A 20141-nucleotide genomic window follows, 5' to 3' on the forward strand; every position below is an offset into this window, starting at 1 on the left:
CATTTAAAACTCCTCCACACCCATAACTCATTGCTTCCTCCTCCCAGCCTCTCCCTGACCTGGTGTGTTTTTTTCTTTCATTGAACCTATCATGAGTGTAGTACTATATGAGGTCATAAGCAGTGCATTGTGGGGGCACGTTTTAGTTAGATCTGATAACTATAACTGGTGAATGTCCTTGTTTTTGTTTCAGTTTAAAATGGTAGTTTTAGGGTATTTTAAATATTTTTATTTTTTATGTCAACATATAAATGAAGTTTGAAGCAGATTTGCAGAAGCTAAATCATAATCACAGACCTAATCATAATAATTAAATATTTTACATTAGATTAAGGAATGAAAAGAAAAGGGGGCAGAAAGTAGTCAATTATGTAACTACATTAATTTCCCTTGTACCAAGTGGCAGTATAAATAAGCAACCGTTTATATACACATTTTAAAACAATGATCCCCAAATCAACTTAAATTTGCGCATGGATTGCACACCCTTCGCTCTAGCTGGTGCTTCCTCCATGTCGTGTATTTGCCTGACTAATACCCACCAATCCATTACTGTGGGAGCTTTTGACAATATCCAGACCTGTGCGATTGTGAGTCTTGCGCAGACAAGCAAAATGGTTAAAAGATCTTCGTTATCAGATCTCAACTCCCTTCCACCATCAGTATTTCCATGACCGTTAGTGGTGTATTAATCCCCAATGTTTGCAACAGAATATGTTCCACCGTCTGCCAAAATAGCGAGAGTTCAAGGCATGTGACGAACATATTGTAGCAGGGATTTCTGCTCCTATACAGAACTGTGCATAGAGACTTAGAACCTCAGTGAATTAGGGTGTGCGAAAACTCACCTTAGTATCCAAAATCCCCTACCAGACTAGCAATCAGTGTCTCATTGGTAGTTACAAAACCCCAATGATTTAGACAACCCAGAACATGGACTTCGAACACCTCAGGAAATGTGGAACACATGAACACTCTTTCGTTATACTAACATATCAATCCAGAACTAGGAGTCAATGAGGACACGTGCGAGTTTGAAATGTTTATTTCTAATGCAGTGTTCTCAAACGCAGTATCTTAGCTAATACAAGCAAACATATTATAAAGATCAAGGTTAAAAACATAATTACTATTCCATAAAATACAAAGGGAGAAAGCATATTAAAATGGTAAAGGAAACCGGTCTAAATAGAACCTCAGTTTACCCTCCCTAGCCAGTATATTATATATGCAGAAGGTCTCTTTGGGTTTAGAAGGGCGGGCCCATACCTTTGGGTTCAGCAGAAATGGATCACATCTCCTACACCAACACTCTGCATACGGATATTCATCAAGTGTGTGTCTCCGGCCTTACGCAGTGCAACATCATTTGCGCCTAAAACCAAAGTTGGCCACAGCTGCATCTATATTATGTCTACTCTGTGCTCTGATCAATCCAAACAATAAGCGCTGTGTTGAGATAACCTTGAAGGCCTCAGCACCCACTGTACAGACATAGCTTACCAAGCAAGACTGATATTATAAGCAAAAATGTTATTCTCGTATAAAGCAAAATACCTAACTAAGGGGAAAGCATTCATAACAAAATGTGTCGTCTGCAGAGGCGACAGGAAAGGAAAAATGGCGTTTACAACTCTAACACATGCCAACTTAACACAGTGCAAAGGTGAAACTAATACATAAGACAATATGCTGTATATCTGCCGCACATAATTCACAAAACGTTTGGCTGGGTATTAAGTGACCATTTTGCTATTCGATCCGGCGTATAGTATAGTAAGCAGATTGTGCGAAACTGTTGCATTCGTAGATTGGAGGAATTAACTACCCCAGAAATGTTACTAAGTGCATACGATATATTCTTAGCTGAGACCGGTATACCCATAATTCTAGTCCAGCGAGCTGGGGCTATCCTCCAATCTGGGGCCACATAGGCTTTTATATGCTCTACTTATCAAGGATTTATCATTAGAGTCATATAGACTGTGCATTATATCTGAAATCTGAATGAGATAAGCTCATCAGTTTAAGATAATAAAAAAAATAATCGCGTATCTGTAGATATTTAAACTGCATGTTGTCTGTCAATTTATACACGATCTGCATTTTTCCGAACTCCATAAAACCACCATGATCGTATAGGTCCCCTAAACATGTTACCCCAACGTTTCACCGTCAAATCATGAAAAATGCTGGGCAGCCCTGGATTGCCCCAAATAGGAAATTTGTCATTCTTCAGTTTCAAGCCATACTTGAGAGAAATAGCAGGCCATATAATTATGCAATCCCGAACTGTCTTAAATTTGACCCTTTTTTAATAATTTGGGTCATTAGTTCTGAACAGAAACAGATTGCTCTCTCCTGCCAACATAAATCTATGATAATAGCTAGGAAGACGACCAAAAAAGGCTGACCAAAAATACATTTTAAAATCCGGGAAATCTAAGCCTCCATGACTAAAGGGGAGTTTTAGCAGTTCTAGGGCTTTTCTCGCTTTTCTATAGTCCCAGATGAAACTGCCAGGAATCCCATCTAATCGTTTAAAAAAGGACATAGTCAATCACAGCAGGATAGATCTAAACAGATACAAGAACTTTGGCAAAATCTTCATTTTTACAATGTTTATACGCCCTATAATACCAATGGGTAGCCTGTGCCAGCTCTTAAGTAGTTTAGCCGTCTCTATCAGTAAGGTCTCATAATTTAAAGGGATTATTCTTTCGATCTGTGCCGCCATCTTGATTCCCAAATATGTAGCAGTCGAACACATTCCCTGTATCGGAAACGCAGATTTGTAAATCATTAAAATCTGAGTTTTATTAATATTCAGTTGGTACCCAGATATCAAGCCGAACTCTCGCGCTTCATCTGTGATCACTTGCATGGTCCCCTCCGGATCCGTTTAGGACACCGCTATGTCGTCAGCATATGCTATAACTTTTAGGGAGTTGTCCCCAAGCATATAGGGACTAATTAACTGCTGATTTTGAAGAGTTGAAACAAAAGACTATATAAAGGGCAAATAAAAGTGGTGATAGGGGGCACCCTTGCCGGGTGCCCCGAAGAATTGGGAAAACAATTGTTTGTAACCCAGCATATATTCTTGGCGCTAGGTTTATCATATAGAGCTTTTATCCACATGAGATATTGCCCTTTGATACCAAAGGCAACAAGTGTGGCCCATAAAAAGTCCCACCCCACTTGGTCGAATTCTTTTTCAGCATCTAACAATATCATACCGAGTGGGGCCGACTGTGTTTTTGCCGCATCAAAAGCTGAGACAACCATGTTCACGTGGGCAGTTGTGTCTCTCCCCTGAATGAAGCAATGTTGGTAAGGCAACACCAGGCTTGGTAGAACGGCAGACAGTCGATTCGCAAGAATCTTTGCAAATGTTTTTGCATCGGCATTGATGAGCGAAATCGGCCGATACGACCCACACTCCTCTGCCGGTTTGCCTTTTTTAAAAAGAAAATGATTTGCGTTATTTTTCATGAGTCAGGAGCCTTACCCTCTTCACTAGTAAATCTTATGACCTGACTGAGTGGTTTCACAAGCTCCTCCATAACCGCTTATAAAATTCCAATGGTAGAGAGGTAATTGCTAATTTTATTTCTTCCATTGCTATATCACTGGCTAAACAATTAGATGTTTCATTCTCCACACGTAATGTTCCGGAGTATATAACACTTGATAATAAGCCAAAAATTGTTCCAATATCTGTTTTGCTGTTCATATAATTTGTTGTTGGTCCCCGTAACCTTCTTTATAATTGTCTTGGCCTTATCATCTGCTACTCTAAATGCTAAGATCTTACCTATCTTCTCCCCTGACTTGTATTGCACCAGACAATACTTATTTAATTTCGCTATGCTCCACTCCCTGAATGTTTTTTTCAGCGCTGATCTATGTTCCACTAGGCTGTACCCCAACTCATCTGCATTTTAAAGACCTCTAGTAACTGCATCAATGTGCTCATTTTCTATCTTCTATATAGCCAATATAGTAGCTGCCATTTTCATCTTCTGCTCTTTATTCTGTCTCAAGATGAATTGCTGGGTAAAACCTCTAATTCCTGCGTTAAATGTGTCTCACACTACTATGGGAGAAGTTGTCCCTGTATTTGTTTAAAAAAACTCCTTAAGATGCGCCCTAGTCTGAGTTACAAATTCTTCATCTGTAAATATATATCTGGGAAAGGAGAAAAATCGGGCGTTTTTATATTCAGGGGAAATCCTAAATGTAAGAAGAACAGGATTGTGGTGTGACATGACCCTCTGGCATATTTCCATACTACTTGACCATAAAATGTTTTCTGAGGCCCAGGTCATGTCAATTCTTGAATATAGCTTGTGAGGGGCAGAATAGTATGTATAACCTGCTATATTGGGATAGAGAATCCTCCAAGCATCTTTAATTACCTGCAAACGCCCCAGCTCCCATATGGCTGTTCGTGTCTTTCGCATCCTTTCAAAAGCCCCCTTGTGGAGTATCTACTCCATAATCCATTATACAATTAAAATCCCCATCACCAACCGCTCACCCTCCCAATTTAATAATTCCAAAGTAACTTCTTCTATTGTAGTAGGATCCTCTACATGGGCGCCATATAATGAACAAAACACATATTTTTTACCAGTTATTTTCACTTGAGCGATAGCCCATCTACCCTCATTATCAGACAGTGTCCTACAAACTTCCACTCGAAATCGTTTGCTCCTTAAAATAGCTACGCCCCGGATAGACCCTGTTTGTGCCGAGCAAACTCTCACCTCAAAACCTATGTGTCTCAAGAAGCCTCTATCTTTATAAGAAAGATGTGTTTCTGACAACATAACAATCTTGGGGTTCTACATTTTTTATTCCTCCGCTACTAGCTGCCTCTTAATCTTGCTGTTGAGACCAGCCACATTCCTGGCTAAACACCATATCATTGCCATCCCAATATTAGTTCTTCCCCGCCTCTTCGGATATCAACGACCATTGGCTTTTGATTACCTTGCTGCTTTCTTTTCCTCTTACATATGTATTTTCAATTGTGTTGACTTTTTCTATTTCTTCACACCCCCTCCACCACCAGCCACCCGAACTCCCAACCCGCTCATACGTATTCTAAAGGAGGAATCGTCCCCTTCTTACAGCTGCCGGTGGTATGGCAGCTAAACTGGAAACCTGCTTCCAAAATGGGCGCCAAAATGGGGTGAGGTCACAGAACGCATTGTAGTCCTAGATCGTGATACGGAACCTTTATCTCTTGCGATCATAGGCTACCCACTGGTTTTAACATATAGCATGGGAACCACCAGAATAAATTGATCTCCGGTACCTCGTGCTATATTTTAACACACCCACCTACACTATCCACCTTTCACTTGGCCCCTCACTTGCACTTCACCCACAGGCTGTTGGAAAAAAGATCTCCGATAAAGAGCCCCTCCTAGAGGTGAGCCCGTTGGACATTGCACCGCATGTCCAACGAGGAGCAACGGCCGATGATGAAGCATGACACTTGCAAGAGTGTGTGAGGCCATTAATTCCAACTAATGGGATGCCCAGGGTAGCCCTCTACTGAGCACTACCCTCCTATAAATTTCCTTCCCTCCTTGACCATACTACTCTTCATCTATTTTTAGGAACAACTGAGTCCCTTTTTGTCAGTCATTAATAGGAATAAAGCCTGCCCAGAATCCGAAGTGTTCTCTTCTCGGAGTGCTCTTCCTGTTTACTATCCCAGAAGGACATTCTCTTTTTTGGTGGACCTCGGGGATAGAGCATGGGCGCTAGAAGTGTGTATTAGGCCAAGTCATATGCTATAAGGTCTTGAAAGCAAAGCTCTGCTCATCCAGATTCTCTCCTCTTCTCTCTAGTGTCGTGATGTAAGAACCAGGGAAGTTGGGATTCAAGAGATTCATCACAAAGTGAGGCCGTACCAGGTGAGTTCCTGCAAGTGACCAGAAAGAAATGTGTTGTAGCATTGCTTATACTTCCGTTACAGTTTCTTTATCATAGACTGACCATATTTACAAGTTACCTGAATTTATATTATTCAGAAATTACCAAGTACTGAGATTTATACAGTTATCATCTGCAATATAATGTAATTAACAGGAATCAAGAATAGCTTGCAAAGATCTTTTCGATTTTATATTTTGTCAATAAACAACCAATTTTTGTCTAGCTTCATGATTTACTCTGTCATGTTAGAACACATATTATGTTCACTAGCAACCGCAATCTGCATCGTCGGGTAGAACGATTACGGCAAAAGACCTTATCATGAGCGATGTGAGGAAAACGCATCTGTAACACTGCACATGGAATTACCAATAATGAAGGATATGAAAATCCAGGGTAATGGTATTCCTAGACCATAGCAAGGTTTCCCACTAGCTGTGGGATTCCAATATTTTGTGCCAGTTCCACATCCCTTTTCCATGCACACATTTCACTGTGTTCCTCCTAATAAAATGCACAAGGGGAAAACCTCTTGCAATTGCACTGATCCCACACAGTTTATAATTCCTATTTGATGAAAAGTTCCTGTAGAAGGACAACATAGGTTTCTTCTCTTCCATAGCTCTTTCTCCTTCCTTGTTCTGCCAAAGTGGGGCCAGGTGGCTGCACTGCTTGTTTCTTTTTCAGGCTTTTGAGCTTGCCATTTTTTTGATTTTGGCAGTGTCCTAGCAGGCTGAGCCTCGTTACATATGCTGGTCCTAGGTAGTGCATCATTTAATAAAAAAGGTGTTTGCCGGTTGTCAGGCGATTTTCACTGTTTCTTTGACACAATTCAATATTTTTCCTTGCCGAGATGTGGGATAGACTGAATCACAGGATTTGATTCTCAAGCCTCGGCACTGATCCTGCTGAATTTAAGTGCAGCGTTTGATACGGTATCACATGACATTCTCCTGCGACGCCTGGGGGAGGTAGGAATTACGGGTCAGGCATTGGAGTGGCTTGCCTCATTCCTTCATGAGAGGTCCTTCTCAGTATCAGCCCCCCGTTTATGTCCAGGGAATAGGTTATCAAGCAAGGGGTGCCACGGGATCCTCCCTCAGTCCCCTACTATTTAAAATTCATGTTCAACCTTTGACTGCTGTAGCCTTGAGTAGGAGCCTGACCATGGTCTCTTATGCTGACGACACTCAGTTAGTGGTGGCACTCTCTACTAACACTGAGCAAGACGCCCTTAAGTTTCAGGGCGATCTTACACCAGCGGCCGAGTGGAAGACTGCTAACTGCCTCCAACATAATTCCAACAAGTTGGGGGTTTTGGTGGTCGGCAGTGACCATGGTCTGTGGAGTTTCCTCTGGTGGGCTGCTAGTTTGCCCCCCTCCCCCCCCCCCCACCCCCGAGCAAGTGGTTAAGAACTTGGGGGTTTGGCTGGACTCATCTTTAAGCTATCGAGTCCAAACTAAACAAATGGCAGGTACTTGCTTTGGACTTCTATGGGGGCTTAGGCCGCTGATGGGCCTCTTCGATGCCACTATACATCAGGTCATTATCTGTGCTATGGTTTTGTCTAGACTGGATTATGGCTGCTCCCTCTACTTGGGGTCCAATAAAGCAGAGGTTCAGAGGCTGCAAAGGACACAAAATGCTGCAGTCGGAACACTTATAGGTCTGCGCAAGTCCTGCTCTGTGTCCAGTGCCATCCGTCCCCTACATTGGCTTCCGGTGGCCAGACGCATTGAATTCAAGGCTCTGTGCATCTCTTTCAAGGCCTTGAAATTGGCCACCCCGCCTATTTTGACTGATCTTCTTTTATCGTATGTCCCCTCACGTCCCCTCCGGTCAGAGGGTCAGCATTTGGTAGTGGTCCCCCGGATCCGTAGAGTGCGGGCTGGTGGTTGCTCTTTTCGTTATAGAGCTGCCGCACTTTAGAACACACTTCCTGTGCATATTCGTGGCCTAGAGAACTACCTGGAATTGCTCTTCCCCACTAACTAGCTGGTGTCACTCTGCAATCTATTGGTCTTTCTTTCAGCACCTGGACACCCTTTTGCTGGGGCAACTGTCGCGCTATATAAGACACCCTAAAATAACATAACATCCTTGCCAGACATCACTGTATGAGCTCTTTGCTGGCAGGGACGGACTATTTAATGTGTCTGTGTGATGAAAAACTTTCCAAGAGCAATCAATTTATAATACTTAAGTCATCTAATAAAAAATTCTCATCTTACGTAGCGGAGAAGGATATAATCGCCACCCCTGTATACTGCTCTCTGTTTCTTTCTTTTTGTGCTTTCCAACAGGGATCTGGAGCTCCTTTGCCAAATTGTCTGTTTTTCTGACTTACTGAATTTTCAGAGTGCTCTAGGGAAATATGTTTTCACTGAAAATGACAAGATTCAAAGCTGTGTAGTGGCTGCAAATTGCAGGTGTCAGTGATGGATCCACATGAGGAGTGTCTTTGGTGTATGGGCTCAGGAGATAACGCTAAGTTGTGGCGTAAGTGCACCCTCATGCACTCTGAATCGAATCAAAACTGGGAGGCGAAATTGTATTTTGCAGGGCAGAAGAAAAAGTTGCTACCTTCGTGTACATCCCTCTCAGGATTTGACCCCACCACCCGACTCCAATTCCAAAGAGAAGATGTGAGGGTTTCAAACGTAAGTTGCACTCCTACTAGGTCACCCATCTCTGATCTGACTTCTCAGCTGTTCTCGATGTTCAAAGAGTTCCTTAGAACATTGTCAAACCTGCAGCAGATCTAGGCCTTCAAATAGGCCATGTTGCAAATTGTCACATGTGCATCCGGCTTCCTCTGGCATGCCTACTCGTCCCATGGAAAAGAAGAGGACTCAAGCCCAGTTACCTCGGGCGATCACTCCCTGGTGTCATCTGTCCCTTAGGGAATTGTTGTGGGCCTATACTGACTTCGGTACAGGCTTCTACTCCAGGTCCATGATTCATGACTGCCAACAACATCAGAGGATGATTGGTGCCAGCACCATTTTTGGACATCGAAAAATCATCAGTCTGAGCTAGACCGATGTTGTGCTACAAAGTTACAGAAGTGCAACTGGTGCCATGCAGCATGGCTCCAACCCTGTGCCTCTTATGCATCTAAGCAATCAGCAGATTCTCCTTTATCTTTTTGGTGGTTCTGACTGTGGCCCTGTGCCAGAGGGGGGTGCACCACTGGAGGTTGACAATGCCTCATATCTTGATTTATAGAACACCAGTGGGCTTGACAACTCCCCTGATATACAACTAGACTCACCACATGGGCCACCAGCAGAAAAGAGTGGCTCATTTGCAGTGGTATTTCGGAGGGCTGGACAGCTAGCCTCCATTTAACCCCTTGACCTCGGCGGTAATTCCGCCGCGCTGCTGGAGGGAGGGGGGGATCGCTCGGCGTCGCCATGCTTGTGACAGAACCACTCCATCACGAGCCACGGGTGCGCTGTGCTTGTGACGGAGTGGTTCCGTCACGGCCCGCCCGCTCATTAATTCACCCACGAAGGTGGGGAATTGATGCCGCGTGGGTGGAGCGGCCGCGGCATACGGAACCACTCCTTCATGAGCACATGGCACCCCTGGCTCGTGACGGAGTGGTTCCGTCACAAGCATGCAAGGGGTTAAACTAAAACAATAAGAAATTCTGCAGCAGGGCCAGCAACACCTGAGCCATTATTGTTTTCAACAACTTTATTTTGGGTTTGTAAGCATAGAAATTAAGAAGTCACATATATTGTATTTCTGATACGTACCGTACAGTGGGCAGATCATGCCTAAAAGCATGCATTGCTAAAATTCTTCAAATCTCTGTTAGTGGCAGGGAAACACAGCCTTTGTTAAAAGCCAGCCATGCCAGGGGGTCAAAGAGCAAGCAAACAGCATCCTCCCACTCATTCATGTTGATGCAATAGTATCACCATTGTCCCTTGTGGGGGCATCTCACATAGCCAAGGTTATGCAGTACAGCAGACAGTAGAGCAGGATCACCTCCCATTACCTGGGTTCTCTTCATATAGGTCATGAACGGAAACCATTTTCTCTCAAACTTGTAAACTTCATCATACAAGGATGGACCACACCTCCCCCACCACATATTAATCAGGAGTGGGGAGGCAGATGTCAATTTCCATATTTGGGTAGCAGACAATCTAGGGCAAGCAGTAAGTGTGAAATAAGCTTCCCCATCAGTATGGTCAAAGGGAAGATGTTATTTTCTTCTTAATCGCCCAATTAAAAAACTGCGGGTAAAGCTGCAAGATACCTCCAGTAATGGCTCTTATGTACAATAGGATTTCTCGCTAGAGTGTTTGAATTAGATTACAAGAGCATCAGCCATTAAGCAACGTGCCTCGCTTCCCACAACCTTTCCAACAAGTGTCTGGTTCCCCAACCAGGGCCTTTAGTGTTGTGGGGCAGAGTTACCAACTGCTCTGTGTTTTACACATATGGAAGACTTGGCAGCTCACTTCCAGATTGCCAGCCAGGTCTTTTCCTGGATTGAACTCCAAGCCTCTTTTCACCTCTGTGCGGTATAATGTTGCTTTTGTGACTCTAGGTGCCCTATCTTTCCACACAAAGTCTTTCTTTTGTATTTGTGTTAAGGTTGATTTGGGAAATTTAAGTTGAAGCGTCTGAACCACTTATAGCAGACAAGGCATAAAGTTTGTTTTTAAACTCACTATTCTCCCCATCTAGGATATTTTTTATTTGTCCAAGCTGTACATGTCTTCTTTCTAATGTTTGCAGGAGAGAAGAGATATTAAAGTTTTAAAAGCCTTTTGTCATGGATGGTAGGTTGATGCCAAAGTATCTGATTGGATACTGTTCCCTGAAATTTTTACTAATTAAGCAATGAACCCACAGACTGTAGCAAACTGGTTGAGCTCTGATTGTATGGCTCACGTGTACGATTCTGGGTTTGTTATCAGTTTCTCCCTGCTTATGCTGCTAATATCTGGATTGTGTAATATTCTCTGAACTACTGTGAACATCATGTCGCCCCTGTCTTGTCCCCCTCGATATGGGGATGCTATCTGAATATTTTCTGATTACCTGAAATTTGGTACAGTGGCTCTTATAGGGGGTTTTGATAAGTTCCATTGTTGGGCAAAATTAAATTCCACCCAGCACTTCCGTTAAGTATGGCCAGTAGACAATTTTGAAGGCTTTATTCATGTCTAGTGAGAGAAGGACCGTTGACTGTCTACTCCATTCAGCCACCGGCGTCATGTCAAATGCAAGCCTTGTGTTACCTCCTGCCTGTCGATATTCAATAAATCCAGATTGATGAACAAAAATCAGCTTGAAGTGCCTTTACTAGGATAGAAGCAAATAGTTTTACATTACCGTTTAAAAGTGCAATGGGGCGATACTGCCCGCAGAATAGGGGATCTTTGTCTGGTTTGAGCAAGAAAGACAGATGTGAACCGAACATAGTCGTGTCACTATCTAGGACATCATGATATGATTAAATTCTCTCATGAGCGGTTGTGCTAGGATAGTTATGTAAACTTTATAAAACAATACTGGGACGCCATGAAGCTCTGGACCCTTTCGTATAGGCATTCTTTTGATGGCCTTCAAGCTCTGATCCCTTAAAGTCTGCTTTTAGGTACTTTAAGTTATTCATCTTGTTTAGTTGGATCAATTCCTTGTCCCCAAACCAGGGCAGAGTACAAGGCTAAGAATACTGCAAATACCTCTGAGGTAGTTGAATGTTTATTGTCCTCATCAGCTTTGAGATCCATTATGTGATGCTGTGACTTAACAACGCACAGTTTATATGTCAGAATTCGGTTTGACTTGTCTCCTTTTTCATAGTATTTCTGTCATCAGGAAGGGCCACTCACCGAATTCAAAGGACAACTGCGGAAGCAAAGATATTTCACCACATCCCTTTGAGGCTAATCTTTTGTATCAAAAGAGAAGACTGAAACTGATGTTTAACACTGGGTAAGGGGTCTTTGAGGAGAAAGAGCTATAGTTGTGATGTATATGAGCTCTGTTGTAAAGGATATAGAGTGGGGGTTAATTCTTCTGATCAGGACCCCTTAAGTTCTAGTGGCAAGGCGCATTCCTGCAGTCAGGAGATGTTCTCTGCAACAACAATACACTCACTTCAGAGAACCATACATGAATGCTTTGCAATCAGCCTGAGGTGTGAGTCCATCAGGAAACATACAACAAATATTACTGTAAGAAAATTGAGTCCATCTGAAGGTTCTTTGAGCATTGGCCCCGTCCTGAATCCTGAGCACATAGTCTTTAGCCTCTGCTCCAAAATGTTTGTCTGTCCTTAACATTGTTTTAAGCCTTTTTCCTTTCACCAAGGCTTTCTTATTCAAACTCAAATTGCCAGGGTGTATTTAAAGAAAAAGAGGATACCAAAACTAGAAACCCCCAGTTTTTCCACTAACATAAGATCCAAGTAATGGGCTGGAATCGCTGAAGCATTAAAAGACAGGGAATGAATGGTGGTCTTAGTCAAGGCGGTGCAGGAACAGTGGTGCTGGCTGAATGACCTGGTTCCAGGATTCAAGATTGCTATAAGCAATACCAAGTGATGTAGTTCCAAGAGCGGTTGCTGGTCACCAGCTTCCAAGTGAAGGTGTCCGGGTTACTCTTGTTGCAGGCTGCAGGGCTCGGAACCCAAAGGCAGAGCTTACGGGAGACAGTTCATTCCTCAGACAGATTGGCGAGGCCAAGCAAGGGGCTGTGTTTTAAAGCATTATTCATAGCCTGTCATGCAAGTGTTAATTTGAAGCCTTCTAGAAGATTACTGAGTGTTTATCGCCAATTAGAAAGCTGTCTGTGGGAGAACACTGGGTCTAGAAATAGGAGAACACTGGGGCATGAAATAGGAGAAGACTGGGGCAGGAAATGTAAGGTTGAGTAAGCAAACACATGCAAGCATTAGGCACTGGAGCCTGTCAATTTGAAAAGCTGTCTCTGGCAGGAAACCGGGGCAGGAAATGGAGCCCTTTAATTAACGCCTTAACCGCTGTGGTTTTTCTGCCGCGGTGCGGGCGTTCTAAAGGGTGGGCGGGGCTCCGTCGGCCGTTGGCCGACGGCAGCATCAGGGAGCACAGAAAGGGTTAATGACGGGGCAATTGAAGAAATAAACAACAAACATCAGGTAACCATGAGGTCAGCAATAAACAGAGGCTTTTAACTGTTCAGCGCCATAGGTTTGTTCAAACAAAAATCCCAAGCATTTGCACTTAGATTAACAGATATTTTAATAGTGCATATCAGAGTAAATGGCTCCTGCCTTACTATAAAAAGGTGATGAAAAGAAAAACAAACAGCACAGGCAGACCAAGGTATGACAATGTTTTCTTGATTTAGAGAGGTTTGTTTCCCTGCTTCCTCTATAATGAGCTGTTCCAATTTGTCTCTAATTCTCCTGTTTGTGGCGATATTTTGCTTAAGTAACTTGTCTCTCTAAACATGCTTTTTTTTGTTTGACAAGGCGTTCAAAGGTAGCTGTATGTGATATCATCTCTCCCCAAATCACAGCCTTCACTGCCTCCCATAACTTGGACTGATTAACTTCACCATTATCAGTTTCTATAAAATTATCTTTCTGACACTTGCCTAAAGCTTTCCATTAGTGCCGGGTCTCGCAAGACTATAGCCAGCCAGGGGAGTAAGTGGGGGTTTTCTGGAAGAAAGAGATATATTTGTAGCCAGAGGGGGGGTTATGGCCTGATAGTGTCTTGACTCCACTTTTTAAGTCAAGGATTCTTCTTGGTTGCTAGAGATCAGGAAGTAATTAATCCTTGAAGAGGATTTGTGGATGTTGGAGTAGAATGTGTAGTCTCTATACCTTTCATGTGAATGTTTCCAGATAACCTAGAGATTTAAATCACTAATACCATGGACAGGGAAAGTTGTGATCTATTATTTGAGGGATGCAGAAGCCAACCCCCGTTATTAGGCTCCTGATTGCAAAATGTGACGTCCTAGGGAAGAGGTATATATTAAATTGCACTCTGTTCTCAGTAGGGGCATACATGGAGATCAGTGTTGTAGGGACCTGACATACCTTTCCTCCGAGTTCCACTCCTATCCCCTCTCTGTCTGAGTTTAGCATCTATAGGAAGGTCTAGACACCTTCAGATGAGAATAGCCACCCACCATGACTTCGTTTTTTGGTACTGTGAAATTGCTTAGGGAACCATTACGATGGAAAACTTGGAACTTCTTTACCAAAGAGAAGGGACTCCTGTAAAAAAGCTATATCCACTTCTTTTTGTCTAAGCCAATGGAGGATCACTCTGCATTTGTCTGGGGAGTTAAGTCCTGATAAGGTCATAGAGACCAGCATCATTGGGTCCATCACATAACTACGTATGCTTTTATTCTTCTGATTTGTTTGTTCTCTGTTAGATGTGATTCTGTATTTTTGACTAGCCTCCTTCTGTGATTGACCCACCAACACTGAGTCTTGACCCACCAACACTGAGTCTTGTCTATAACTACCTGCTCTATAAACTAGTTGTGCCAAGATCTGTGCATTTACATAGGGAAACAATGTAACTAAAACAGCAATAATAACCAATTAAATTAACCATTATGTACCAACCAAATAACTCAGTCTACCAAGCTAAAAATAACCTCATAACAATTTTGAAATGTGTGTGTCAACAATTAAAGAAGGAGGCCAGCTCTGTGGAGTTAATGTGAGCTCATTCCCCACAATTAACACCTGCAGTCCAATAAACCACAATTTGTTGGTATGTTTGGAAATCATTCAAAAGATCTGAGTATTGCACATTGTCCAAAAGAAGTGTTTGTGGCTTGTCAGTCCTCTTCAGATGAGAGGGACAGCTTTCTGCTATTAGCAGCAAAGATGTCTTTTTTTTGTGCATGCTACAATTGATTTTTGGATTCAACATTCTCCTCTGATATCACCCAGACCAGCGTGTTCAGAGCCTAGTTGTGTAGACACCATGGTTGACGCTATGCCTCCTGTACTTCCTTTATTGCTTGGGGCTTCACATTGATGTTGAAGGGCAGGCAGAAAGGATAAACCCCATCTGTATTGAATTTTCCCTTCTTTGCAAATGAGATGTAATGTTTTTTAATTCTCTGTGTTTTGCCATGTTGTAGAAAGATACTTCTTGTATGAATGTGGTTGTGTTTCCTCTAAGAAGCATTGGTTCCTCTTTTTACATCCCTCTAGATGGATCTTCTCTTTCTCCTGAAAATAGTGGACACGTTAGTACATCCGTTGTTAGTCTTCATTGTTGGAGTGCTGTACACACCCTGTGTGTTGGATCCTAGTGGAAGATCTTGTCTTCAGGACTTGTACGTAGACTTCCAGGTCTTTTTTTTGCCAGTTTTCCGCCTATACCTCAAAGGTGTCTGTTATTAGGCCTTGAGTGTTCTTCAATTTTGTCGAGTTTCTCCATCATTGCTTGGCGGTGTTGTTCCAGGGAGTTGATTCTAAGAGTCTGCTCATCCTTTTGTTGTTCTTGTTCACTCAATGTGTTCTCCACCTGATCCAGGCTCAATTCAGTTTTTTTGGATTGAGTGATCCAATTCGTAAAGCCTCTTGTTAAAGTCCTACTGTAGTGAATTAATATATTTCCTAAATTCTGATAAGAACACCTGCATGTCTTCTTTTGTGGCTGGAGGTCAGCAGAATTCAACGATTAGGGCAGTTGGAAGAATTCGACACCGCCATCTGGTTGTGTGTGATCAGTTTTTTGAGGGGTGTAGCATTTCGTTATCAGACACCGATTTGGGTGCATTTCCCAGTTTGCAGCTGTGTTTAGTTGGTGCTGCACAATTAAATTGACTGTGCTAAGCTTGAATTTAAAATAGCGGAACCCCCCTTTAAAACACATGTGCCCCTAGAGTGACGAAGTCCCTTGCCTTACAATAGTACTTAGTGTGGGGCTTGTCATGTGCGAATAGAGCTTCACACTCTTGCAGTTATGCCTAAGGAAGATGTTACTGCGCCAAATATCCGCTGTTCCCAATCAACTTGTAGTAAGGCCAAGCATTGTTTTGTTGTGGTGGGGGATTGGCACTGTCTACTTTTACTAACTTTACTATTAAGGGCTCCTTCTCCTCAATCATAGGAACAGGAACCCTCAATGCTGAAGGATTTACCCCCTCATCTGGCTTGCAGGCTTAACTTTCCTGTAGTCTGTTTTGGGAATTGTCGCTCTCTAAATACCTATCTGTGCGATATAGGATATGGATAATCCTCCTAGATCGTGCTTGATTATCATTGTGGTTGCAGGGCTGGTTCCACTCCAATGCCTCTGTCTGTTCCAGTAGGCTTCACCGAGGCCGCAGTTTACCTGATGGCCATCTAGGGAGCAGCCGCTCGGTGCTCCTCTTCTGAATCAGTGCTGATATTGGCATTTTCGCATCAATTGGCCCTTTCCACTCTGCTTCACTCAGTGGGCTTATTTGTTTTTATTCCTGCTCTTACTGACCAACTTCTACTTAGCACGTGGGATTGGTGAGGGCCTGGTTCTCACAGAGCTTAGTGGAGATGTATCTTCACGGGTCCCTGTCTTCGTCACATCCCTCAGTCCTTACTTTTTAACAATGCCCTCGTAGATGTTCTGATGGCTACCTACTTAAAACCATGTATTTGCCCACTAGTGAACACGCAGGTGGCCAGACATCATAGACTGGCCCTGGTGACCCTGATTTTCTCACCTATCTCCCCTCTCCTGAACGTCTTATTGTGCACTCCTCAAACAATAAGGTGAATACTAATACTTTTCCCACCACTCTTGCAGATCGAGAATCAAAAATGATTGATGCCTTTGGCAAACATATGTTTTCTGCAGCCAGTCTGGCATTGCGATCTATAAATGCAGATGTCTGTTAGGCCGATACACCCATGCCTTTGGGACATGGCCAGTGAGATCTTGCCTTCAGTCCTGGAAGATCATAGGGCCTCTTGGGCCAAGTTGATACATGATGGATAGGGCATGGACAAATATGTTATCCACACATGTTTGGATACCACAGATTACCTTGACAGGGTGGTTGGTACCAGTATGGTTCTTCATCAACAAGCCTGGATGAGGTCCACTGAATCCTGCAATGATTTGCAGGCATATATGCCCCTTTGATGTGCCCTGGCTCTTTGGTGAGAAGACTGATTCTGCTTAAAGGCAGTTAAGCTACAGCTGATTCCATGGGACTGTTGACCCCTGCAAACAATTCCTGCACCAGTTTCTGAAATTTAGGGGCTAATTCAGAGGCCTGGAATATAGGCAGACACATTTTACAATCAGTGATGCAATGACAGCCTAGTCCTTTTGGGGCCATGGATCCAGCGGGCAACATGCTGGCCAGCAGGAGCACCAGTCTTCCAGCTCCTCCTCCTCCTCCCCTACTACAACGGCCAACAAACTGCACTGGTGTATACTTGCATAATGGAAGGCAGGATCTGGTATTATGACATCCGACAGATGGGTCTTGCAAATTATTCAAGGTTATGCCCTACCTTTTCTTTTCTCCCCGGTCAACACCCTTCCCCCACCAGAACAGATTTCAAAAGGGTATCTCTCCATCCTGCTACTGAAGGGTACACCTGTTGCTCGCCAATAGTACCATAAAGACATACCAGACTCTTAAGAACGGCAGGGGTTGTTATTCTTAATATCTCTGCATCAAAAAAAAGCAGGTGGGCCTCACACATATCTTGGACCTTCATCCCCTTAATGCTTTTCCATAGACAACAGATTCAAAGTGCTCATGTTGCCCCAGATCCTATCTGTGATGGACCTGGGCTGTTGGATGGTGTCCTCTGACTTGCACAATGTGTATATTCATGTACCAGTCCTGGAGACCAATAGGTGCTACCTCGGGTTCAAGGTGGGCTAGAAGCAATTTCAATTTATTGTGCTCCCCTTCGGCCTCACCAGCGTTCCTTGGGAGTAATGGGGGTTGTCGCTTCTGATGTTCAGAGGTCAGGATTTGCTGTATTCTCTTCCCTCGATGAGTTGCTGCTGAAGACTGGCTTGCAGCAGTCCGTTGTTTACTGCTTCCGGGCAATGGTGGATATTTTGACATTATTGTGTTTCACCACAGGTGAGCTGAAGTCCCTCCTGATTCCCGTTCAGAGGCTTCCATTTATTGAGTAAATCCTAGATACAGTGGAATTCAGGGCTTTCGACCCTCTACAATGAGTCCTCAACATTCAGGCAAAGATCCAGATTTTTCATGCCGGCTCCTGGATCCTAGTGAGAGAGGTGCTGGGGCTTCTTGGCCTTTTAACATCGTGCATCCTCCATATCAATCACACTAGGTGGCAAATGCGGCTCCTACAATGGAAGTTGAGGTCCCAGGGGACTCAGTATCAAGGATGCCTTTTTTTGACACCACCCAGGTCTGCAAAGAAGCAGATCAAGATCTGCAGTGGTGGATGACGGACCACGGTATGTACTGTGGCAGGCCACTTTCCCTTCCCCACCCACAGCTGCCTCTCGTGTTTCTAATTCCCCCAGAGATTGTCAATTTCTGAGCGAGGTAGCCGGGTGAGTTTAGGTGTACCGCCTTGTGTGTCATGCAGGCGATTTTCAGATGTATTCTGGCTTCAAAAGGCAGCCAATTCAGGGATTTCAAGTCAGGGGTAATGTGGGAGTGCTTTTTTGACCCAGTGATGAGTCTCGCTGCAGCATTTAGAGAAGCTTTTAGTGGTGCGGTTGTAGTTAGGGGGAGTCCGCAGAGGGCGGTGCTGCCGTATTCAATTCGTGGGATGACTAGTGCTTGTACTGCAGTTTGGAAGTCTTTGGCTGGGAGGTAGGGTTTAAGTTTCCTCAGAGTATTGATCTGGAAGTTCGCTCCCTTTGTTGCCTTGCTGATATGTTGCTGCATGTTGAGATTGGTGTCGAGTGTTATGCCTATAGATTTTGCTGATTCCACGATGGTGGGTTGGACATTGAGTGCGGTTAGGAGTTTAAGCCAAAGTTGAGTGGTGGATATCTTCGCTGGAGGTGAGATCAGAAGGAACTCTGTTTTCAGGGCATTGAGTTTGAGGTGATTATCGGCAAGCCAGGATTGGGTGCATCTGATCGTTGAGTTCAGGAGCAGGATGTCATTGGGGGATTGTAATTTGAGGTAAAGTTGGGTGTCATCGGCGTACATGTGAAAGTGTACATTGGATGCTTGTAGCAAGGTGGTGAGAGGTTCCATGACTAGGTTGAACAAAGTTGGGGATAGAGAGGATCCTTGGGGGACGCCTAGCGTTACAGGTATTGGCGAGGACATCAGGTTGTTGCTCTTGAATTTCTGCGTCCTGTTGTGAAGAAAGGAAGTGAACCACTTGAGGAAAGTTCCAGATAAACCCATTCTTGTGTTTAGTAGTTCTAGTAGATTCTCATGTTTAACGGTGTCGAATGCTGAGGAGAGATCAAGAAGGATGAGGAGGCAGGTGTCGTTTTGGTCTAGCATTTAAAGTGCGTCGTCAATTATGTGAGTCATAGCAGTTTCTGTGCTGTGTCCTGCTCGGAAGCCTGACTGATGAGGGTTGAGGAGATCGAATTACTCAATGTGTTTAGTCAATTGTAGTTGTGCGCATTTTTCCAGCAGTTTGGCGAGAGTGGGGATATTGGTGATGGGACGTTAATTGTTGAGATCAGAGGGGTCGGCTGTAGGTTTCTTTAGTAGAGGTGTGACCTGACCAACTTTGAGGGAGTCAGGTATGCTTTCTTGTTGGAGAGAGCTGTTGATAATTTTAGTCCAGAGAGGGAGAAGCAAAGGGGTAAAGTCTTCTACTGCGGAGGCAGGGAGGGGGTCCGTGAGGTGATTGGATGGTTTCAGGGTGCTGAGCAGTTTGCCAATTTCTTCTTCCGAGTATGTGCCGAAGGTTGACCATGTAGCATTGTTTTTTGGTTCAGTGGGTGCTAGGCATTGGGGTTTGGAGTAGAGGCTTGCGTCAATGAGGAGATCGCTTTTTATTTTGTCAGTTTTTTGGATAAAGAAAGCAGCGAAGTCTTCACAGGAGGGTGCCTCACGCCCAGTGTTGAGTGGTTGTGGTTGCTCCTTGGATTGTGACTTGATTAGCTCAAACAGTTTTCTCGGGCGTTTTTTTGCTTGGTCGAGTTGGAGGCTGAAGAAGTCCGATTTTGAGCGTTTTATTTTCCTGAAGTAGGCGTTTCTCTTTTTCTTCAGATCTTTTAGGTGCATTGCGGAG

General features: G+C 43.7%; 1 protein-coding gene across 1 annotated transcript in view; it reads left to right on the forward strand.

Moving 5' to 3' along the window:
• Positions 1–20141, forward strand: part of ELP3 (elongator acetyltransferase complex subunit 3) — an 805914-nt gene that overhangs the window by 491807 nt on the left and 293966 nt on the right. Inside the window, exon 12 of the mRNA XM_086928018.1 lies at positions 5868–5933. Within this exon, the coding sequence (XP_086784144.1) occupies positions 5868–5933 (66 nt within the window). The remainder of the gene's footprint in view (positions 1–5867; positions 5934–20141) is intronic.

This window comes from Lissotriton vulgaris, chromosome 6 (assembly GCF_964263255.1).
Source record: "Lissotriton vulgaris chromosome 6, aLisVul1.2, whole genome shotgun sequence".
NCBI lineage: Eukaryota > Metazoa > Chordata > Amphibia > Caudata > Salamandridae > Lissotriton > Lissotriton vulgaris.